The sequence below is a fragment of the Tinamus guttatus genome, unplaced genomic scaffold (genome assembly GCF_059628265.1).
Source record: "Tinamus guttatus ecotype Peru unplaced genomic scaffold, ASM5962826v1 Tinamus_guttatus_pri_ptg000048l, whole genome shotgun sequence".
In the NCBI taxonomy this organism is placed as follows: domain Eukaryota; kingdom Metazoa; phylum Chordata; class Aves; order Tinamiformes; family Tinamidae; genus Tinamus; species Tinamus guttatus.
The window spans coordinates 10,785,802-10,811,044 of NW_028288582.1; the positions used below are offsets into that span (position 1 = coordinate 10,785,802).

The following is a 25,243-nucleotide window of genomic DNA, read 5'->3' on the forward strand; positions in this document are numbered from 1 at the left end:
CCACTACAGAAATTTCAAAACCTAATGAGAACAGGGCTTTGGCTGCCTACTGCTTAGATTCACTGCAGGCAACTTGAAGACTGTTGAACCCAAGACTTGTGAACAGAAGGCTGTTCACAAGTACCTGGACAGATGTCATTTCTTAGTAACAACATTATTTCTCAAGAGTTAGATGAGTGGTTAGCATATACTCATTTATCAAATCCAAAAATAATATTAAACTTAACTTATAAAGACTGAATACCCATTTCTTAAAAGTCATTAGACACTTATCTGGAACTTCACAAGGAATGTTTCTTCTGAAGATAATCCTGAAACTTTCAATTAAGTTGATAGCGGATAATTACTGTATTATCCATTGTAAATAAATCCCAAAGAAATGGTATACAGAGCTAGAATTCTATTTTAAACAAGAATCCAAGGATGGCCAAATAGGAGATAAATATACAGAAAATAATAATTAATCACTGTATTTGAGTTCATAATCTTGGAAGTAACTTACTACATGCCTATTGCCAATATTTTCAGAAGTTTAAATAATTCAACTTGGCACTATAAATTCTATCTAAAAATATATTCAGGTCTTATCAGAACAGGATTAGTAAGATCAGCAATCAAACATTTGTTATGTTGACTTCAGAGAAAAGAAAGCAAGGCCTATGACAGTGAAATACTACAACGCAAAACTTCCTGATCTACAGGACTTGAAATTATAGGAGTAAACCAGAAACAACTGACAAAACTGGTAACTGTACATTATCTGTTTTTTCTGTTTTGGTTTGGTTTTAAAGGAAGAAGTATGGTGAAAAAATAAAATACTATAGTCATTTAATTTGTTAGCTAAAGCCAGAAGAACTACAAGAAGGGGAAAAGACATCCCTCTAAATCTCATCCTTCTGAACATGGTATATTATCCATTTATTTTCACGTTTTAAGAGTATTAACTATTTAAATACAAAGGGTTAAGTTTTTCCTACCATCTTATTTAAAACATGCTCATTTTAGTTACTTGCAAGACATGACCACCTCCTAAAATCTCAAAATTATGGTGTAGAAAAGTAAGATAGAGTAGAAGCATAATAGATTTTTCCAGAATATCTCTGGGAAAACAGACACATTCTGCCAATTCATTTGTAACTCAGCAGTGATGCAAGAACCTTGAAAGAGAGTTCCTTTTCCTCAAACTGTAATTGGGCAAAAAAATCACTTATTCCTAACAACAACTTCTAGATATGCAACTGCTAGCCTCAGGATTCCTACATCGTGTGTAGGACACATGACACGTGGTATGATTCAATCAGTGGGAAAGGCAACTTAACTTTGCATGTGTGAACTGGAAACAGACAAATCGACAAGTACTCAGAGAAACTAATTTTCTAGTCACATATTAAAAGCAGCTCCTTCAAACAAACTTTTAGAGAGCAACTCCAAAGTCTAAGCCCCAACTAGTTCATGCCTACACAAAGAAAGTCACTCACAGTTTTTATATTGGAAAGATCAACTAAACTCACTTTCAATTGAAAAAGGCGAAGAGTACATCACCAGCCTGCCACACACAAAGATTTGCTAAACTGCTGTCAGAGAATTATAGGACATCTACATAAGAGCATTAAGTTGCTGCTAAATTAAAGAAACGCTTAGTTTTAGGATCCAACAGTTAACTCAAGTTTTACAAAGACAAAAGTTGCTACGGATTCTTTAATTCCAATTTTATAACAAAGATTATGCCGAATTCAAAAGGATCCATTAGTTTTTGAAAGAGATAGGAAAAAAATCTCTTAAAAATAAAGTTTATCTCAACTGTGACTATCATTATTTATAGTATTATTTTGAGATATATAGTATTATTTTTAAAAAATGGTGTTTCTTCCCTCCCACCTCACCCGCCCTATCACAATTTTTATCAGGGAAAACTGAATGCAGCTATTTGAAAGTTATCTTACTATTAACATCTGTACCTACAAAAAAAAAAAAAAAAAAAAAAAGAAAAAAAAACCAAAAACGTATTTTTACAGAGAGCATAAAAGAAGATACCATGCAAGATCCAGAACACCTGGACATGTTCATTGCAAGTTTTCTTCATAGAGCTTTCCAGAATTTTTACTTTAAACCACTGCTTTCGTTAAAACTGGAACCAGGCATACCTTTCACAAGGGTCAGGGGTGCTTTGAACAGCTACATATAGATTCTATTCACATCTATTTAGCAGGATTTAAAATAAAATAAATAAATAAATAAACCTACAAATCATTTAGGGGAATGCTATTTTTCTGATAACCACATTTTGCTTGATTTTACAAAAGTTCTAACAATTTCAGCCTCATGTAAAACTGAACATTGTTATATCAGTCTGAAATTATTCTCATTTTCTTGCAAAATATTATATCCAGGAAGCATGAGCATATGTTTTTTGGTGCCCATTTTCCCCCATCTGAAAATTCAAAACCACATGCCACTATTGCAGGTGGCACATACTGCAATTTTCTAACTTAACTAATTGTTGACATTTAAAGGATAAAAGAGAAAAACTAAACAAAAGCTCAGATTTCCCTCTTCCTGATTTGTTCCAGCCGCTCAAGTACACAGTAACCTCCACATTTCTTTAGTCACACAGCTTTTCGAGTTTGCTGATTTTGAAAACAGCTAAGAAAGCAAAAGCATTTATGATGGCAGAGGTAAAGTGAATTAATTATAGTGTTAACTGTCATAAACACTACTACAGATACTAAAGCAACTCATTTGAGGAGAAATGATTTAGAAAGTTGAGGCAGAAGGGCGGGGGGTGAAGAGAACCTTGCTGTGAGACACTCATCTGGTCGAGCACTATACACTGCTTTGTATCTCAGCAGGAACAAGCTCATGATCCCTGTAACTTAAACATTGGAGTGAATGGGGGAGAGGGGAAAAGACAGGGAAGAGAAAAACACCTATATTTCAGATGGATATTGGACTGAAGAGCCACATTTATTCCATATTGATGACTGCATATAATTATTTTATTATGTGGACCGTTATTAAATAAAACTTTTAAATTGACTTACTAAGGTGTAACAGATGTTTACTTAATTAGCAGGTTCCATAATATCATTCCGCAGTTGTAAAAGACATTTTGTGCAAAAATTTACCAAACCTGGATATTCAATGCTACCAAAAGCAGCTTTTATTGCTCTACTGATGAAATGCCTAAAGCTGGTACACATAAAACTATGTTAAAATGGAGATTATTTCAAGTGACATTTCATGCTTTCTAACACTTCTTTCAAAACTAGAAAGAAAATGCAGTCGGGAAGGTTTTAGCAGACTCTTGAGCAGAAACTGATTTGTCTGCAGTCCGTTTTTAACTTTAAAAATGTTCTTTTAAGAATTTTCAAATTTAATCTCCAAGGTACAACGTAGAAGTCATCCAAATGTTTTAAAGCTTTTATCATGCAAAAGGTATAGAAACAAAACACAGACACATTATGAAGGTCATCAGTCTTTTAATGGGGGAACTGTATATTTCAGTCTTTTTTAGATTAGTACATAACCAACCAACCACCCAACACAGAAACATGTGTAAAGTCTTGATTCGAGAAAAATGGGTCTCCAAAATTTCAACTGAGGGCAAAGAAGATGTAGTCCATATTGTAATAATCCATATTTATTATAAAAGTACAACTTTCAGCAAGTCAATATACATTTAACAAGCTTCTGCCCCACAAGCATAATACTAGAAACCCTATATGTAAGAAGTATGACCTTGAGAGTATTTACCTTAATGCAAAGATATTACAAAATTAAAGATGATAGATGTAGAGTATTAGAGTCGAAAGCCTTAAGCTTTAATGAAGAAGTCTCATAATAACTAGTACATCTGACAGTTACTCAACATAACTATAAAAATTATCTTTTATTATCAGAGTGAACTGTTGACTATACGACAGAAGAAAGTACAGTTTCAAGTAGGTGCTCATCTTAAATATTGACCTGCAGAGTTAGTTCTTTAAAGATTTTGTTTCCCAGGAGATAAGACCCATTTTTAGAATGCTTACTGATACCACTAAAAAAAAACCCCACTTGTGTTAGTCAAACGAGGCGACAGGCCTTCCAGTTATACTGGTAGCACACCAATCCCACCATTAACTGCTGATTCTAGTCTAGGTATCTAGTCACTGACTATCAGGTTTCTGAATTACATACTGAAGACATCTGATGAAACTACTGATTTGCTAAGAGAAAGTACAAGACTGCTCACTCCTCTATATAAAAAAATAAATATTCTTACAACACTTTTTGTAAGCCTAATGTATGCAAAAGCAAATTCCTGTGCCACAGAGCATCATTAGATACTTTAACTGATAAAACTTAAAACATTCTGCCATGCCATAAAATACATACTTGTACTTTTGAAAGAAGTTTGGAGCTTCAAAAAGTTTGGACCACTCTGCCTTACTCAGCAAAATTTCATCTGTGATAGCAAGACCTAAATTATAAAAAAACATTTAAGCTTTTTTTTTTTAATACAACTCAATATCTAGAGTAAAACAGCTTAGAAAATAAAATTTACACATTTTTCTCCCCCTTCCTCAAAAGAGTTTATCAACAAGCTTTACATTTCCCTCTTACTTTCCACCCCACCCTTAAATGGATCATTAGTTACACATATCATATTATAAAAATAACCTTTGATACAATCATTTGTCTAAAAGCTTAATTGATCTGATTGATGATTTAATATGATTCGCTTTGCAGTGTAACATAGTCCAATTTACTCTTTTGGGTATGCCACAGGATAAGCCTGCTCAGTCCAAAGAAGGTAGAAATTTTTCTCACAGTACTTGTATAACCTCTGGGTGACTGAGTGACAGGGCAAAGAAATGAGACAACGAGCCACTTACTACATTGTCTCCGAGAGCTTCTGGTAGTTGCTCTTTCTATCAAGGCCTATCTAAGACAACATCTTTGCACATCTACTGTAACTATTAAGTAGATCACTTGTTCAAGTCTGAGCAAGCTGACTGCCATTGGGACCAATACCTGTCATCAAATGGGACTAATACACTAGTTTTCCAGGTGGCAAAACAGAATCTAAAGCCTCTAGAAGAAGCTTAAAAACAAAAATTGTAGCTCTCATTTTCAGAGCACAAGGCAATCTAATGAATTACCTACCCTTCGTTTTTAGGAGGGACCTACATACAGCAGTCCTCTACATAACTTGGTACTTACAATCAAAAGCAGCATGAAGGATTGGCTAAGTTCTACCTGCTTTAGAAAGTATTCTCATGAAAAAAAATTAACATCCTCCCATCTCCCCCCTCAAAATGAGGGTACCCATAACAGAACCATTTTAAATCCTTTTGAACATATATAGAGAGCATAAGATAATACTTACCTTGCTTAAATTCCTCAACCATGACCATCCGTGTGGAAACGGACACATTGTAGGTAGAGTTCTGCTGTGGGTATGCTGGTGTAATTATAGGCATAAGATGGTACCTATCACTGGGATTTACCTATATATAACAACAGCCAATCAGTTTTCAAGCATACACACGAGTTAATAAATTTGGATTTCTTCCTTTGCTAAAGTGAGTCTGAGTCTCAAATTCTAATGACATCTTAGTTTGCAGGTCAAGTAAATTTAGCAGTATATCAAGCTCGAGATGTTGGTATCCCTGGATTTAGAAACACCAACTGAACAAGACAACTTCTCTCTAATAGAAATTAGCTTCTGAGCACATCAAAGCAAGGATACCCTATCACAACATGAGAAATAGCTATGTTGAGTCCCTGTAAAAGATGTTCTTGCTTTAGTCCTGTTACACTACTGAAAATCATGAGCCAGTCTAACATGAGAGGCTCTGGGCAACCTGAGGAAAGCAGCACTTGCATTAACATATCCTTTATTAAAAACAGCTTATGGGGAACAAAAAGGGAACAGCGCTGAGGGAAATAATACATTTAAATAGCGTAATAATTTTGTTTTTCATAGGCTGTAGGTGAAAGCTAAAGACGAAAACTTGTCCTTAACTTATCACATTTTCTTTAGCAACTACAGCAGGAACAGTTCACATCATATACTGACTTCAATCCCCTAGCCCAGGGATACCAATATGACTTAGAAAGACTGTTTTCATCTTTGTACATTATTATTTAAATATAGACTTTTGTCAAACAGAAAAGCATATATAAAAAAGAAAAAACCATGAAGATCGTGCAACTGAATCTCTGGTGCTTGGATTCAGTCATCAAAAAAAGAAAGACCATCTGAGCACCAAGTATTTTAAAATTGAGAAAACTGAGCACCGACTCTATGCCCTATTGAAATCTGAGGATATGAACCACATGCCGCTGGAAGTTATTTTGTCTGTTTGAATGGCATTCACATCCAACAAAGGGCTACAAAGACAGTGACATCAACATTGCAAATGCTATTCAAAACTTAGAAATTAAGTTAGGATCTTCTTTGGTCCAAGATGAAAAGATATATTACTACACAAACATACAGAATTGACTGTTGCATTGCACTGAATTCAATGCAAACTGTTATTTTTAAGTGCAAGTCAGACAGTAAGTGAACTGTTATAAACAAGCATTTTTTTCAAGTGTACTGCTTTAAAGAATACATCTAATTGCTTTGAGTATCTATTAAGATCACTAATTGTAAGAGCTGGAGTAAAAAGTACATTTTTCAGTAAGGGTTCTTTAAGTGGCCAGTTTACAGAATTAAGCTAACTTTGTTCCACACAGGCTACTTGGAAGGTTACTATAAAGACATAGTGTCAAAATATTAACTTTAATAAACCCAAAATGAACTTCACCTCCAAATCTTCAAGCAACCGAATGTATTGTACAGTGTCACTTATAGGGGAAAAAATAATACACTAACCCTTGGGTCCCATACAGGCAAATTAAGATTGCATTCTTCTGGCTGTTTCAATAGCACTGGATTTGGCCATTCCCTGTTTAAAAAGATTGTAGCACTGAATAAGACTATTGGATAAAACCATTTGTGTTCAAACAACAAAACTTTTTGAATGTGACCCTTCCTCACTCTGCACTTACGGCAAGTCATCATTTCCTCATGAGCAAACTGCTCTAGTTCTAGTCCTTCAAACAACCTGTAGCCCAGAACTATGACATGGCTATAATTAGCTTCTCCAAGGCATCAGAACAATGAATTTTCTTTGACTTTGAGTCAGAGCTTCATCACTAATGGTTTAGATAGTTATAGCAAGCCCCTATGAACTCCTAAATTGCACTGAATTACAATTAAGACACTTCTTTATAAAGACTATCACTGCACCTGTCTTCATGCTAGCTGTTTCGTCATCAAATTAGAAGCAACTGCCAGCATCATTACAAAGCACACACACTAAATTAAAACTTTTTGCTAATGCAAATCATGAAAAAAAATGCTAAATTAAGCAAGTGCACAGAAAAAAAAGAAAAAAGCACACACTTCTGTTCCTCAGGATGACTCCTACTCCCACAAATAAGGTATCTTCCTACAGAAGTCAGGTGTATTTTGGGGTGTTCATACATTAATGCTCATACAGTATGCACATTAGGAATTTGTAAAAATCTCATGAAGCTGACAATAGAATAATGAACACCTTAAAAGGCAACAGCAGACAGCTTTCCTCTTAACAACTTTGTTTTCCAATATACTAATAAATAGTAAGAAAGAAAGCTATAGAGCCAATCGGAAACTGCACTAATTTTCTTCTCAGTAAGAACATAAAGCAACAACTAGGTGCAAGGATTCTAAAAATCTGCCAACACCTCATGAAGAATATAGGGCTCCAGATATGATCCAAGAAAAACAGCATTCAGTAGTGATCTGCAAAGTGCACTTTCCTCTAGTTCACTCTACATTTAGCAGGAATGCTCCCAGTGTTTTCAGCGTTATTCAAACCATCTGAGTTAACTAGCTCATAACTATGAATCCAGAAGCACTTTCCTCTCTATTTCCACATTGAGAAAACAAAGAAATCAGACTCCTGCCTCTGGTCCTGCCTAGCTGCATTTAAGCTATGTGCCTAAATGGGTTACTAACAGATACATCCAAATATCTAAACAACTTCAACTTTTGGGGCATTTGCTTTTGTACAGCACTACATAAGGGTTTCATCTGAACCAATGTTTGAGTTGTGACAAATAATTAGGTACATTCTACTTAAAAATTGAGTATTCTTGTTTTGGGTACTTCAAGAACCAGGCATGTTGAATGACTTTTATTGAAAAGCCCCAAGCTCTAGCACCAAGAGTAGACAACACTTTACTATCAACTTATCCTGAAAACAGCTGAAAAAAATACCATAAAAACAGGACTAAAATTTAGTGTCTACAAAACAATTTTATTTTAGTGTATTCTAAATTTAAAAAAAAAAAACATACCATTTAGAAAATACCAAGAAAAATTTATGTACAAGAGTTGATGCTATTGCATTTGGATAAAGCTGGCAAGTTCTTGCTACTAGCATAGCCCAGGAAACACCACCAAGGAAACCTAATATATTGGAATAGATGTTGTGGCCTGTGGATTGAGAAGGAAAGACAAAAGGAGAGAGTTATCAGTAACTATAAGGGTTAATGAAAACTTCAGAAATTTTGGAATAAAACTGCTTACGTTTTGCCCACAGTTTGATAGCTCTCAGTGTTAACCTGAAGTTGTCAATGTTTGGTACTAGATGCAGAATTTCATCGGTTACCCGGCAACCTGCCAAAAGAAAGGATTCGTTATCCTCGTTACACCTCAAGGTTTCTGTTTTAAATCCCTACCCACTTTCAAAGCCATCAAATTTTTGGTCAGCATCCTAGAAACTTTATTTGTATTTTAACGACTGATGTTTTGAATTGGAAGACACTTTTGCCTTGTTATTGTCCTTGCGTCCCCTCCCTACTAGCCTGTTTCACAGAAACACTGATGAGGAGAAGGCATGAATTTACATTTATGAATTTATACTGCTACCCAGTTTTCTGTTAATGAACTACTGAGATTCAGCACAAGCTGTTTAAGAAAGGGACAGACAATTTCTAAATTCTACTGCCAGTAGAATGAACCAGTACATCACAGAACATGCAACCAGTTAAAGCTTAAGAGCTTTCAGTGACCTACAGAAAAAAAAACCTCAAGTCATAAATCAAAGTTTTAATTTGCGAAAAGAATAGTCTAACAAGAACAATCTTTAAATATATAAATATTACTTGGATGAGATATTGCAAGACTTAAGAACAGCATTACAGATGACAATGTTACATTCTTGACAGATTTTTGATCTAGAATTGGGTTAATAAATGGCTGCGATATTGCTGTTTTATTACCACCAGTTCTCTAAGGCCAGGAATTCCTTTTAAAAAAAGCTACACAAAAGTCAAATACAAGTGTGAGTCCTAAAGTGTGCAATGATGACTTCACAAAACAGTCTAAGTTGCTGTGGCAGTATTCCCCACCTCCTTCCCAAATTTACTTTATGCATGACCAATTTCACCTGAGATGATGATAATTTGACTTCAGATCAGAAGCCAGTGATATCTTAAACTCCCCTGAAGCTGCATATACCCCAAAGCCCCTACCTGGCCCCACATCAGCAATATCTTTTAAAAACCTCAGTATTATAGAAAAGTTAATAGTTATACAACCTCACAAACTACTACAAGATTTACAAATCTGATCAGAACCTGCATGTATTTTATATCTCCAATTTACCACTGAAATAATCCCACAGCTCTTTATCACTTGTGTATGTTCAATACATATAAGACACACATATTTTCAAAGTGGATAACACTCCATACAAAAGTCCCACAGTCCCATTAGTTTCCTGTAGAAACTAACGGGTAAATTCAATCAAAAGAGTAATAAAATAAAAAGCCACAGACACCTCCCCCACAACTTCATAAATATGTGACTTCAGCTTCATATCCCAAGTCACTACATTTTCAGTAAAGACCACAGCTAAACTGTATCAAGTGATCTAGGTTATTTTTTAAAGACTTGACAAAGAAGTTAATATACGAAAGTATATACCTACCATTAAGACTTCGTATGCATCTAATATCTAAATTTTTAAGTAGACTATCATCTCGGAGGTCTAAGTCCTCAGGAATAGTTTGCAGTGCTAATCTTGCAAACAAAATATCAATCTGAAGGGGGAAAAAAAAGACATGATTTTTCTTCTGTCAAGTTGCAGTTCGCTGTAATTTATATTAATCAGTGGTTTACATAATCCAGGTAAGAATGGTAAGTGGGTGTGTGTGGGTGCACGCACAGAAGTAAGGTTCTCTTGGTGGCAAAACAAAACTAACAGATTGATTATAAAATGGTCTGAAAAAGATTAACAGAGTATCTTTTGAAAGCAGAGTTCATATTTTCTTAACCACTAGTCTGAAACTACTTCAAAAGTACAAAACTCAAGCAGGTTATTTTATATAATTTTGAAAACTGAAAAGTCCTGATTACATTCACTGCTGAATAGGTAATTTCATGCAGACAACCACAGAACAAAGAACCCTGCAATTTTCTAAGGGAAATGCGCTCACAGAACACAGCTTTGGCATTCTTCTCTCCCTTGCTGCCTGCTCCACATCCACCCTAGGACAGCTTGACCACTAGGCAGCAAACTGGATAGGAATGGACAGACCAAAACAACGGCTTTGGTCAGATGTAAACAAAAGAAAGTTTGAAAAGATGAGGATGAAGGGACTACGCAATTTCTCTTTAGCAGCAAATTGAAGACCTAAACAAGACCCAGACCTTCCTGTAACACGAAGTGTTGAAGTAAAACTGAATTTAAGGTCTGTACAGTGAGCTATTAAGAGCCAAAAATTTAAACCACATTACTTCGCTGACCTACCCTACTGAATTCTAATATTGGCATTATTCAGAACTTCTGAATGCAGTTTCTATGAAATGAGAAGAGGTACAAGTGGGTAATAGAGCCTAGCAAAAAAAACACACAGAAGGATCCTATATACAACTTCAACTATATCAAGTCATTTTTTTCAGTCTTAAGATCTCATTTAAATGACACAACTGCAGGTACTTGACAGGAGTTGTATTTATCTAAGTGTGAACACTTAGTGACTTTATAGTCACTTTAGGCAAAGGATAGTCACTTTAATGGCATATTAGTGAAGATTACATAAGTTATGGAGATCTTGAAAGCTTTTTTTCAACCATGTTCTACTAAAACAAAATAAAGACCTCTTTACCTCTATTCCATCGAAACAAAGTTTAATAACTGGGACAAAAGCTTCTTCAACGGCCTGGGGAAAAAAAGTTGCATTTTATTTTCAGCACAGAGAATAACACTTAGGCAATACCTAGCAGCTGTAAACAATGAAACATTGTTTGTATTGATTCTTTCCTATTTTCTGTGCTCATTTTCCCCCTCAGCAATTTATCATTGAAGACATACACAGCAAGGACTTAAATACTACACTTTCTTTTCTATGCGTTACAGTTACTACATGTTAATTGCAGCCCAACCTCATAATAACCAGCTCTGACAATACTACCTCCGGGTCTAACTCTCCTTCTCTGCAGGACATCAGACATTCTTTAATCCCCACAGAATCTCTGAACACACTTGAGGCCAACCTGTGGGTACTGTAGAAGCCTCTTGTTCCTATTGTTTCCAGAGTTAGCATCTTTTTGGACAATGAATATGAAAATAACTGTATGACTATGCATTGACTTCATCTAATCCAGTTGGAATTCGTCAATCCACCAATCTAACATCTTTCCTAAACATACTTAATCGAGGTCAGTTCTCTAACCCTTCTGAAATGAGCATCTGAACATGCTAAATCTGCAGCAGACTGCTCTTCTAAGAGCAGAGAGCGTTAGGAAATTCTATACACCTTCCCAATAGGATAGAACGGAAGCTACTAGAGGTTAAGCACTGTTTTAAGAGTGTTGCAGGTCTTAAAAAGAGAAAACAGTAACACTCTTCACAATCAGTCTCCTGGTCAGCAGGATGGATCCTAAACAAGATGTGAAACTAGCCAAGCACTCCTAACTTACCCACTAAAGTAACACATTTTCCATGTCCAGATTCAGCAGCATGCATACTCTAAACCTTCATGCTACATCGGCTACATAAATTTGAATCATTGTCAAAAAGAAGGGTTACCAAAACATTAATTAGAAATCTGAAATTACGTTATAAAAAGGCTCTCATGCACTCAAACAACTGATTCAGTGCCTGCTGTATCACACGGGTACTGTTACCAGCTACAGAACACACGAAGTGAACGTGCAGAGAGAGTCTATTCTATGATAGAACAGGGCTAAACCAAACTAGAGCTTAACACTTGTCATTAATAAACTTCAAAACTAAAACAGAAGAGAAAGAAAGAAAGAAAGAAGAGAAACTTTATTCCAAACTAGTGGTGAGAATAAATTTCTCACTAACTGACCTAAGAAGGCTTCTCATTCAGGTACAGTGGAAATAGAATACTGTATACCAGCATCTATTTCATTCTTAGAGGAAAAAAAAAATCATCTTTACATGTTAGCTGTCTTGTACAAGCATGTTATAACAGAACATGTGCAAAATATAAAGGTTACCTTCATTTTAAGATGCAAGTTGACAGTCAAAATGTAAGGTTTTATTAACCATTACAGTGATATTAACAAAAAATATGTACTTCTATGCTTGCAAAACCTTTATTAAAAACACACACAAGTTATTTTGAAAAGGATCAGGGCTAAACACCTGCATTTACATCTCCCTGATGCTACAGACACTGCAGATTATTCTGTCATGCAGTAAACAGGAACAGAGAAGACTTAAAGATCTCAAATTATTTCAAATATTTTGATAGGCTTGCTCTAAGTTAAGGAAAAACTCACTGCAACCTTAACAATAAAAGTGATTTTTGTTTAATGCTTTTTTCCTCCTTCTATGAACCTCTCAGTATCATTACTTCAGCTGTATCATACTACTTACATACCCTTAGATCTTTTACTTCTTCTTGTTGTTTCAATTTTTCATAAAATGACGTGAAAAAATCAGTTCTTTCAACATGTCTTGGTGCAACACACAGGGCATCAATATCAGCACCTGAAAGTGTTTATTAGCACAATTAGCTTATTCACACTTCACAAATATAAAATGGCAGCCACAATTGGAAATTTTTTTTTTGCAGACAAAGAGAAAAAAAACACATTACTCTTCCTACAATAATGTACAATGAAAAGTCATTCCGAGTCAAGCGAAAAGTTTTTTCACAGCCATTAGGCATACCAGACACATATACACATTCTTCCTTCACCTGTTAAACATATAACTTTTAAACATATATATATAGCCATTTTCAACAATATATCCTCAAGATCCTTTCATCTGCTATTTTGCAAACATGACACAGTTTTATTTAGAATGAAGGAAGATAGAAATGGTTCACAAAAATCTACTAATAAAATTTTTAAAATATCAAAGTAAGATTTTGTTACTTAAGCATAACATTTACGCATATCATTAGAAGTCTTATAATAAAAGTAAATTTTACCTTTTGTATGAACCCCTAATCTATAGGATCCAAAGGTAAAAATTTTTCCTCCAACATTTTCTATTACCGACTGTGGAAGATTCTAAATGGAGCAAACAAGACTGTTATTTTACCATAGCAAAGTACAATGAAACACATTTTTTTAAGAAACCAAACAAAAAATATTTCAGAAAACTGATGTTGAGCTGGAAAGATTAAAATCATTCTGAGTCTGCACTTCATACAAATATACTGTCTTTGATGCAGAGGTCTTTCAGGTTTAATTATCATTGATATAAATATTTAGTATTTAAGGGAAAGAAGCATGTCTGCCACTTGGGAACTACTAGGTAATATTACAGCAACAATATACGTTAGAGCCTCAAATCTAATATTTGTTCCAACTGCTCTACTATTCAGGAACAACATTTACTATGGACATTAAAACATTTTGCTTAATAAACTTTTTGCAGTCAGACCTTCAGACTTACTGGGAAATTAACAATGGAGCCCATCTTTAATTCGACAGAAAAATAACATTACCATATCAATGATTCTCAAACTTCTTTGATTCAAAATCACAACATACTCCATGCTTTACAAAAAAGTTTGCTTTTCAGAAATCAGAGAATTTTTCAGGTATAAGGTTACAACATTTCCCTGTTTTTATCTTTAAGGAACTCCAGAACCTACAGCAGTAGAGGCAATGCACTGCATTTTGAAGCTCTATATTAAGAGCCATTCAATAAAGTAGGTAATTAAACTGATAAGTTCACGTGATATATATCATGGAATAACAGATTAAGCAGCTTCAGATCTTACAACACACAAGTTCCTCTTGCTATTTTACTTTCAAGAACCTACATGTATATACATATATATTGTTTTTAGTCATGAAAATGTATAAATGCCCAGTTCTTTAGAGAAATGTAGAAAAAAATAATACTGAATGTACTCAAAAAAAAAAATATTTATATATATGTGTGTGTGCGTGTGTGTGTATTTGACAGCTAAAAAAACACACCATCTTAATTTTTACAAGCTTATATTTCTCTAGGAAAGGAAAAAAAAAAAAAAAAAGGCAGGGAGAGAAGGGCAGCAGGGAAAGTGGGGGGAGGGGGTAGGTCTATTTCTCCTAGCTGTGTAACCTGCTACCTGTATAACCTGCTTGATTTCAATAAAAAAGTGGGGGAGGATTTTGTTTTGTTTTTAATCAAATAGAGTATTATTACAGTCTAAAAGCAAGACTATAAGATAAGAACTTTTAAAACTGTAATATTAAAGGGAATAAAAGCACCATATATACCTTAAGCTGCAAACCATATTTTCGGATCTAGCACTGGATTAACATAGTAAATGTAAGCACATTATTAAGACAGGATTCTACATAGAAATACCACTTTTTTGTCAGTATATTTATCTAGTGAAATGAGAGAAATCTTGAAAATAAGCATTACAGTTCAAAATTTTCAACTTTTACAAATCTCACAATTAGTACAACTCATCAATTTTCCAGTATTTAGAACTCTAAATGGGCAGTTTTGCCTGGAACTAAATGAAGTCACAGAACAGTTGCATTTGTTTCTCCAGTTTGATCAAGTTTTCCCAAAACTAAGACACATCATGTTTAAACATAATTATTTTCCCACAAGTCTTTACACAAGCACTTATGTAAAACACATTCGTACCTTGCTTTCACTGATTTCTCGTATCCATTCCTTTACCAGGTTATTTAATTTTCCCAAAATTAGAATCCTATTGATAAAACAGCAGAATCACATGTAATAAAGTTATTGGCAAACTAGTCTTATTTACCAAGATGCTGATCAGCATTATGAGTCAACTAGAATAACATTACAGATATAATTATAGCTTTTGTTTATATATGTAAACACATACACACACACAGTCGTTCTTACAACATTCTCATTTCTACAACATTCTCATTCCATGCACTGAGATATTCTTGGTAAGGAGATAAGGTTCAAGCTTCATACTTCAAATTTCACTAACCATTTAAAAAAAAACATGCATGGGGTTCAACAAACAACTACATGAACCTCAAGATCCAAGAAGACCACCATGAGAATGTTTACTCACCTGCGTTGCAGTTCCTCTTCCTCTTCAAATACACCGTAAGGTTTTAGGGTGTCAATTAATTTCTGGGTAAGCATGCAGTCAAACTCCTTGGGGGCAGCTAAACTGATCGGTGAGGTAATGCCATAATGCTTCTGTAGCTGCTGTGTTTGTGATCCCTGGGTTGTAACAGGACTAATAAAAGTACATAGAGTTACCAAGAGAAACAAAATATAACTTTTTATTTATTCCCATCAGATCAGCAGACAAACACAAAGTGGCAGAGGGGAGGGGGAGTGGAAGCTAATGTTAACAGCTACATCCCTAAACAATTTATATTAACTCTTCATACTAATGACAGCAAAACAGCAAAAGGATTACTTTTCTCTGCCTCTAAAAACCGGTTGCAAGGTGAGAAGTCACCATGATATTTTACTTTCGCTCACTTAATCCTCAAAACATTCACAAACATAAGGAAACTGCACATTTTGAGCTCAAAGGCACCAAACAGTTATCTTTAAGCTGACTTCCTTGCAGGCTTGCGTAGCAGGATGGGGGAGGAACATCCGCTCAACCCAAGCTGCAAACCTGCCTCAATGATTCTTAGGGATGCCTCCACACAGCATAGAGCCTTGCATGAGAGATGCAAGCAGTGTCCTGCCATCATCTAAGTTCAAGGGATAGTTCACATTAGGTATCTATCAAAAGAAATACAGCAGAAAGAGACATGAAGGTAGCAGCATACTACCAATCTGATTATAGGTTTCCTACATAGCAGCTTGGGTACACAAACAATAATATGTTTTTTAGTAACAGCTATGTATCTTTGTGATGTTTATAATCAGACACAGCCTTATTTTCAGAATCAGGTCAGATTTAATGCTGTCGAGACTGAATATATTAAAACTAAACATACTACAGTATAATATAAAGTGTTTAGATTCAGTGATTATGGCATATCTATAATTAAAACTTGTGAATTGATAATAGCAAAAGTAGTCATCTATTAAAAACATTTTAAAATATATTCAGTGATAGAGCAAGTTTTAATACATAAACTAGACAAATTTTACCTTTAAGAACATTCAGCCTAGCTAGTGCTATATTTCAGATACAGAAAAACACACTACTTAAATCTGTATTAAAATAGTTTTCACTATGTAAGTTTTGTTCATCTATTTTAGCAACTTTTCTCTAAATGAGAAATATTATTCCCCTATCTTTGATTTTTAAAGTAGAAAAGTACATTGAAAAACTTTTTTGTAAAGAATATGAAGGAACTTAGAAACCAACAAAAAACATTATGACCTCTCATCAAAACAAGCATTGAAAACATGGTTATTAGATCAATAGCTATTCAAAACCCTTTATTTTCTCTCTTACTTCAGAGCTAAAGCAATGCTTAGATAGAGGTTTTAAACTTCAACACTTAAAATTATAACTTCCTATATAGGATTGTTCTCATTCATCAGCATGAAATAATACTATATTTCATACTGAACTGTAATATGTATCTTTAATAACCAGAAAAAGCGGTGCTAATGTCTTTCTGAACGCATTTTTTCATTTTATTAGGGAAATAGGCATAACATCAGTTTAGTCTCCTTGAATTTTTACAGAACTCATGCTAAGAAAATTTCTCATGTGTGAAAAATTTACGTTTATAGCTTATGTAGTGGTTTCATTGTTTGTAAGTGTAGCATTTCTATTGTATGAAGTTGAAGGACTTTTTTTGTGAGATTTCCCTCCTTAGAATTCCTCATTTCCATGAAGATACACTTTTTATACAAAAATATAAATTTTGCATGCAACCAAGAACTCTGTGACAATGTGAGCTGCTTACCAAGAAAGTTCAAGCCTATTTCTCCCTGTGTAACTATTCATTAACAAAAAGAGGGAAGAGAGAAAAAAAAACTCTAAGAGGAATTAAGAGCTTTTAAAAATTTGTACATATAATCAAAATCCAATCAATCATTCCCGAGAACATGATTTGACAAAAGTTTCTTTCAGCTTAAGGAGAAGTTTTATCAGCCAGAGAAGCTGATAACTGAACAAGTCATACACTTTTGGACTTGATATGCAAATTAATCCATCTTAACAGCTTTTTAAAATCCTTCATATAGAACAAATTGTAATTAATGACAAAGAAAACTATTAAAAATGATTCAATAATTCAAAAGTTGTATTTAAGAACAGCAATACAAACAGTATCTCATCCAGTGAACTTTAGCCACTTATCTGTTACAAAAAATATTCATAAAACGTCTTACTACATTTAAACTTCCCTGTATAGGATAAATATTTTTGACTTAGACCATAAAGCAGACAGTTGGAAGACAGGAAAATTTGCAAGTTAAACTCTTATTTGACAAATTAAGATTTTCCAGATTCTATATTTTAATAGTTGCTTTAACTTACTGGTTTATTTCAAGCTTTATTTCTGAAGAATTTCCCAAATGGTTTCACTGCAAGTTCCACATATCCATAACTAGAAGCTTTATCAAATTTGACAGATATCAGGCTTCCTTTAAATAGCAGACAAAAATTCAGCCTGACAGACCTTGTTTCTAGGTTTCTCAAAAAGTCTCAATAACCAAAATGTCACTCAAGCCCTGATCCAGGGAAGCAGATTCCAGAACTCAATACTGCTGACCAAGCCCCTTGTCTTTCACCTGTTCCGCCCTACGCAATCCTCTTTAGTTTCACTCCTACTCAGTTGTGGGGCCACACTACTAACCTTCTGAAGAACTAGCAACTTGAAGCAAGGGGGAGAAAAGCATAAATATATTTCCTTGCCCCTCAAATTACAATACATAAAAAACAGACAACATTAGATCGCTTCCCTGATCATATGGACATGATTTCCTTAAACCAGCAGTATCTTAAAGCCCCTACAGCAACAGATCAGTCATGGGGCACATAAGTTTTCAAACCACTCACAAAAAGGACAGTTCAAAAAAATAAAAACAAGTCAATACGCATCTGCGGGGACTTTTAAGGAAAAAAAAAATAAGGCTGTTACGTATTTTACAAAAACAGGATCCTGTCAGCAACAAAGGACTGCCCTGCATGACTTTCACTTGTGTAGGAAGGCTCAGGATTCAATACAAATTATTAGACTAAAGAGAGCATCTTTCTCAACTCCATTTCTCCGTTTCACAAAAGGCTAGCCCAGCTTGGGCATCATATACCTCTAATGGCCCTGTACCAGCAGACAGTCGGACAGTAGATTCAAACACCCCCTACCTACATTTATCATTAATTGATTGATACATAAGAGAACTATGAGTACCATTTGTATGCATGTATAGTGGAATGATCCCAGAGGAGTGTGCTCTTCATTCAAGTAACAGACAACCAACACGAGGCATGAGGCTTGAGAAGTCTGTGCACTTCTTCTAGCCGATAATGAAATTATTTTCAACATGAGCTACTAGCCCTTTTCTAGGCTAAGTGGCAGAGACAATAATGCAACAATCTGAAGTTCCAGAAAGTGGTTTAGCCATCTGTACAGATTTATGATTATACGTCATAAATACATATACAAGTCTAGGTAGCATTGTCTCTACTTTTTTTTATTCTCAAGATGGATAAATCACTTGCATCCAAGCATGGCACAGAGTGATACTTATCATATAAGCACTTTCAGACAGACATTTATTTTTACCAGATTCAAAAGAACAATCTCTAATACTTGTAGAAACTCCCCTGAAATTTCTCATTTTCCAAAGCTGTTACATCTGTGAATCTGCCCTCCACAGAAGTACTATTTTTTTCCTCTAACCATTAATATTTATCTTTGAGAAACATTAAATGAGGACTTTTTTTTTTTTTTTTGCAGAACAGTATGTAACATTCTCAAGATAGCTGCCTTCTAGAAGCCTTTAGAAGTCCAGTAGATGCAGCAATGCTTGCATATCAACATCAACTACATTCTTTTCAATCCTAATATATTTTAGGCCAAAACTATTTAAATTGAAGCTCAAATATTTATATCAATTGAAGTTTAGCCTTTTCTAAGTATAACTTACACACTGAAAGCTACTTGAAGGATGCCATTGGTAAGTTATAGAAACAAATGGTACTAGGCATAGAAAGTTTATATTAAACTGATTTAAAGCGTAAATTAACTAGTGCTAAGTAATCAATATCCATGCATTTAAGGGGCAGTAAATCCTCAAAAATGCTGCGCAGCAGAAGTATTTACAGATATACCTTCTTCCCCTGCAGAGTATCACATAAAGCCAAGAAATTTCAAATAGAGCTTTTATCATCTGCTTTTTAAGTGAAAAATAAATTATTGTTGAAACCTAATTTGTAAATGCAACTTTAAAGATGAAACACCACATTCATCTTTCGTTTAAGCCAGAAAACACTGGTGAACAGAAACAGAATTCTGGTACTTAACTCATTCATGAAATCATAAAGACCACCCTATACTCTAAAAACTTTTGCCTTGAAAGGGTACATGGACATTTCAGTTTTTAACCTTCAGTGCTAGCTTTACAGCTAAAAGCACAGAAGAGTCAAATCCCTAACAGGTGGTGGGGGAATAAGTAAAATTTGTTAGTCATTTAAGTTAAGAATTAACAAAAAGCAAAGAACACTGAACAGCAACAGAAAGTCCCATCTCAATTAGTCAATCCTAAAAACAGCAGCAACAGACTGGAGACCTTGTCAGGGTCTGACAGGCAACTCAAAAACATATTATGCTTAGACTAGTGGGGGTGTTTTTGTTTGTTTGTTTTTTGGTCTGTTTCATTCTAGCCCTCCAAATAAATGAATTAAGATCTTAACTTTTGCTCCTGTTTATACCTAGCTATCAATGGCTCAGGATTAAACAAGAGTTGTAGAAAAAGAATATACAGTTAAATTTAACACGCTATTGTTTCTCAGATTTATCCTCAATGATTTAAGAGCATAGGCTGATAGTTTAAACCATTTGCAAACTGGGTGACACCTACAGTGGCTTAATACTGAAGCATTATGACTCAAAATTTCATCTGCAAACATGAAACTCAATTCTTAATGAAATGCACCTCCAATGTAACTTTTCATATATACACTGTACGTGAAAATTTAATCTTTATTATGTTGACAGCAGTATAACTAAAAGACCTTTTTCCTCCAAAATCCCAAGTTTTAGTAGCCATGCTTTCTAACATGGCTACTATTCACACTGAATTAAGAATAAACTGTGGTAATGTAACCACTGGTAAAGATTTCAGAGTGCAAAAGGTGGCAAAAGGGGGATGAGGAAAAAAAGAAGGAAGGAAAGAAAGAAGAAAAAGAGAGACACACGTAAAAGATCTTCAAAGGAAAGTAATTTCACATTTACCACAATCACTATGTTGATAAATCCAGTCTTTCTTACTTGCTGGTGCAAGACACCTAAATCAGAACCCTGAAGCAAAACAGATAACCACACTATCTGATTGAGCAACTGGAACTTAATTCACATAGCTCAAGCTTTCCTGTGTCAGATTTCAGAAGAACACTTGTATGTATTTTTAAGTTTCTTCCAACAATGGTCAAGTTAGGCAATTTGGCATGAAAAAATAAAGTTTCTGGCTTACAGTGATGCTCTCATCCTAAACTACAAACATACAAACAATAAATCTGAATGACATCTGTGCAAATTAAAGGGGGATGTTATTTTAAATGGTTAGGATAATCCAGGTGTTCTTCCCGAACTAAAAGTTTGAATCTTTAGCAGAAAACTACTAAACCTTTCAGATTATCTATGAAGAAGCTTTGAGAGTTAGATATTAAAGGTATATGAAAAAGATTTGAACACACCTATTTAAGTAATAACGGACAACTAGAGAAGAGCTTCTTAACTATAATGGAGGAAAGAATTTTCAGATTCCATTAACCTTTTAACTCATTCTCGAGATCTCTGTTCTTTCAGTTTTGGACAATTTTTGCATAACAGAAAAGCAAAAACAGTCTGTCTACACTTCATTCACAACACTCTTGCAAACAACAGTCCCATAAGCTGTTCAAGTTTAAATAGCAGAAACTTCTACTGAAGTCTGCAAATCTTCTGAAACAGGCTCAGTCCTTTTGCAAAGTGATGAATAAATTTAATTCCTTCCAAAATGTAGCCTATAAAGAGTGAGATCGCTCTGTTCAGAAACTTGCACTTAATTCACTCACAGTCCCATGTCCACTCTCACCTTCCCTCTGACATGCAAATTACCAATCATCAACAAAACAATGATTTTTGAATTTGCTCAAAACAATTAAACAGAACAAATTTTACATCCCAAATGCAAGCAAAAATAACTGCCCACAGTAAAGTTTGATAAACTTTATTACCACCACTCCAAAAATCTAAAATAGCAATTATTGATACTAACAACTCTTAAACTTTCATAGCCCTTACGACAGTTTTAATATTTCAAATATCTGACTCTATGTATTCTTCCACTTTTGATAAAGTCCTTTGACAAAGTCCTAAAGTGATTTCAGCAGATAGAGAAGTTCAGCTGACAAGCTGCATAATATTAACAGTTTAACAAGAAACATATGCTTATTGTCATTTATCTACATGATGGGTCAGAAGGTCCAAAGTAGATAAAAAGAGCTTCATAAATTCACAAGAAAAACAGGCAATGCACAGGAACAAGTGCTCTTCACCTAACAGTTCAGTGGCATATATTTCTGTATTAGAGGGAACATCTACCTACATTTCCAGCAAGTTTTTTCCAGCAAGTTTTTCAAACAATTAAAAGGTAAAGACTTCTCCTTTAAGCAGCTGCTACCTCTCCAGCAGAGGGTACCATTCTCGGTAAACATTCATATGAATTCCAAGAGTATTTATATTTTTATTGAAGGCTTTTAGAAATGCCAGCTACCAGCATCACCAGAGCCTGAGCTCATACTCTTGCTGCTTAAATGCTGTGTTTATATATAAAAAAAAAAAGGTGTTTTTATAGTTTGTGCCATTTGTGCTAAAATACACACACCCAGCAGCATGAGAACTGCTACACTTGAGACACAGAACTGCTTCCTGAGATTTCTGAAATAATGCTTTGAAGTAAACAGTGATGATGCTCATCTCTAGTTGGGTAGAAGATGAGCTCTGAGTAGGCCTGTCAACTGAAGATACCACTCTAAAAAAAAAAAAAAAAATCTAAAGGTTCCCCCAAAAGACTAGGGGGATCTAGTATGTATTTCACTCGTCATTCTGAAAGTTGTGGCAGTGACAACAGATATTACATATAGGTTGTTAAAACCTTCAGTCAGAAGGTTAACATCAAAAAGCATTATGGAGAAGAAAGAACTTTCTAAATTTTTAAAAATCTTGAACATTAAATAGTCAGTAAATCTAAGTCACAGTAAAAAGTTGCTAGCACTGCAATGCTTACTTTAAAGCCTTGTGATACAAAGTCAACCAATCCACAGATGCACAAACACTAGAATCAATACAGGATTAGAAAGAAAACTTTTTCTCATTAAAATAATTCTTTATCACTATGGATGCCAATTAGTGTTTGTGCTGAAAAAAGTAATATTTTAAAACAGTGTAAATATATTAAATTAGTATTATTAAAATTTATTATGAAACTCTCCAGTAAGAAAAATACCATCGTTAAGCTCTTCAAATTTGAAGTAATAGTCCAATTAACTTACTAGAAGCCCAAGTTTGAAATATTATTATTAAGCATTTGGTATTTACATAGTTAAAACAAAATAAACAAGAATGAAAGTGGAAAGTATAAACACCCTCCCATCTTCCCAGAGGGAAAAAAATAAAAAATAAAAAAATAAAAGCCTAGCCAACTTCATAGCTAAGGTTCTGGGAATTTTTCATTGTTATAACAAAGAGCAGCAGAACTTATCTATGAAGACACTGCAAGGTGGTTACACAAGCCTCAGCATAACTGTTTTTTTCTTCTGTGTTCATGTACTCTATATTTTCTCCAGCATAAACTTACTCAGCTAAGCTCGCCTTATCTGCACCATGACTAATACAGAAATGTTTTTAGACTATGAAGTAAGCAACAACAGAGAAATGGGGCTAATCTTTATATAAACCCTATGCATTCAGAATTATAGCTAATGCAGTAACTCCAACTTTCCTTGTACTTCACTTTCAATACCCAAAAAGAAACGCCTGAGGAGTAAGGGCCACTTAACCATGTGCCCATAGCTGGTTTTCTCGACTTCAAATAGAATAGAAACATCATGGATTACAGAACTGAGGAACTGCAAGCTCTGTGGTCTCAACCTGGACCATTCTTAATGTCCAAAACATTAAGAATGAAGGAAAAAAAGGGGAAAAAAAAAGGAAAAGGGAGAGCAGGCTAGGTCGGGCGAAGACACGGAGATAAAGCTCGCCCCCGCTGCACCAGGCCACGGACGCGGCAGGTCACCAGGACAAGGCCTCAATTCGGGGAGGAAAAGCCCCCCCCGGGCGCCGCGCGGCGAATGGCGGGGCGGGAGGGGGGCAGGGAAGGGCGGCCACGCGCGCGGAGCGGCCAGGGGGCGCTCCGCGCCCGGGCGGCCCGCTGCGAGCGAGGGCCGCGGAGCGGGGCGGCCGCTCGGGGCCCCCCGGGCCCGCGCGGCCCCTGTTCGGGACACACGAAGCCGCCCCCGCGCCGCGGCCCCCGGCACGAGGAGGCGGAGGGGAGGGGAGCCGCTTCACGCGGCGAGCGGGTTTGGCGGCATCTTGAGACCAAAGAGAAAAATATATATATATTATTATATATATAGTATATTTTTAAAGCTCTTCGTCTTTTGCGGGCAACTGAAAAGCCAGGGGAGGCGCCTCCCCTCTCGCCCGCGTCCCCGCCGGGGCTCGGGCGCCCCCCCGCTCGGCCAGCATGGGCACCCGCGCCGAGCAGGCGACACCAACGACAGGCGCGAGCCCCTGGGCACCCGCTGCGGGCTCGCGGCGCCGAGAAGGGGCGAGGAAAAGAGAGTCGGCGAGCGGCGACGCCGAGGCCCCTCACACTGCGGCACCGGAAGAGCGCAAGGCCGCAGGGGCAGCACGAGAAGGGGGAAGGGCGAGAGCGGGGAAAAGTGCCCCGGCGCGGAGGCACCGCGCGGGCAAGGACAGGGCAGAAGCTTCTCAGGACCTCCGCGAGGCTTCCAACTTACAACGGCATCGTCTCTCCGGCTCCTCCTCCGCCGGCGCCGCCACCACCACCACCACCGCCGCCGCCGCCGCGTCTTCCCCTTCTCCCCTCCTCTGCTTCCTCGTCCTCCCCCACCGCTGCTGCCTGCGGACCAGTCACTCCTCCCGCCGAAAAGCGGGGGCCGTGATCATGGTACGGGCCGGGCTCGGGCCCCGGAGAGGAGAGCGCCGCTCGCCGGGCCGGGCCTGGCCTGGCCTGCCCGCCGCCGCTTCACTTTCCTCTTCCCCTCCGGCCTTCTAACATGGCGCCCGGGCGCTACCACGGCAACCTTCTAGAACGGGGGGGCCCTGCGCAGCGGCGCGGCCACCCCCGCACGGCGCGCACGCGGGCTCGCCCGCGCATGCGCGCTGGCCGCGCGGCCAGCGAGCAGCCTGGGAGTCGTAGTGCGGGCGCGGGGAGCGAGCCGCGCTCGGGAAACAAAGCGCCACCGGCCGCGCATGCGCGGCGGGGCTCGCGCCCAGCGCCGCGGCGGCTGTGGCGGGTCCGGGGGCGAAATTACGAATTCGTCCCCAAAGGGCCCGTAAGATAAACGACAACGTGCA

The 25,243-nt window shown here is 36.6% G+C and overlaps 1 protein-coding gene across 4 annotated transcripts in view; it reads right to left on the minus strand.

The window, feature by feature from the left end:
• The window catches only part of PAPOLA (poly(A) polymerase alpha), a 40,780-nt gene extending 15,813 nt beyond the window's left edge, over positions 1-24,967 (minus strand). For 2 of the 4 annotated variants that reach the window (XM_088539677.1, XM_088539676.1), the window contains exons 1-13: positions 24,719-24,967; positions 24,664-24,688; positions 15,580-15,750; positions 15,168-15,234; positions 13,501-13,582; positions 12,943-13,052; positions 11,197-11,250; positions 10,017-10,128; positions 8,612-8,701; positions 8,380-8,518; positions 6,869-6,941; positions 5,372-5,492; positions 4,378-4,462 (exon numbers count right to left, since the gene is read on the minus strand). In XM_088539677.1, coding sequence (XP_088395803.1) covers positions 4,378-4,462; positions 5,372-5,492; positions 6,869-6,941; positions 8,380-8,518; positions 8,612-8,701; positions 10,017-10,128; positions 11,197-11,250; positions 12,943-13,052; positions 13,501-13,582; positions 15,168-15,234; positions 15,580-15,750; positions 24,664-24,671 — 1,112 coding nt within the window. In that variant the 5' untranslated portion in view covers positions 24,672-24,688; positions 24,719-24,967. The remainder of the gene's footprint in view (positions 1-4,377; positions 4,463-5,371; positions 5,493-6,868; positions 6,942-8,379; positions 8,519-8,611; positions 8,702-10,016; positions 10,129-11,196; positions 11,251-12,942; positions 13,053-13,500; positions 13,583-15,167; positions 15,235-15,579; positions 15,751-24,663; positions 24,689-24,718) is intronic. The other 2 variants (XM_088539675.1, XM_088539673.1) reach the window with 1 other exon arrangement.
• Between the last annotated feature and the right edge of the window lie 276 nt (positions 24,968-25,243).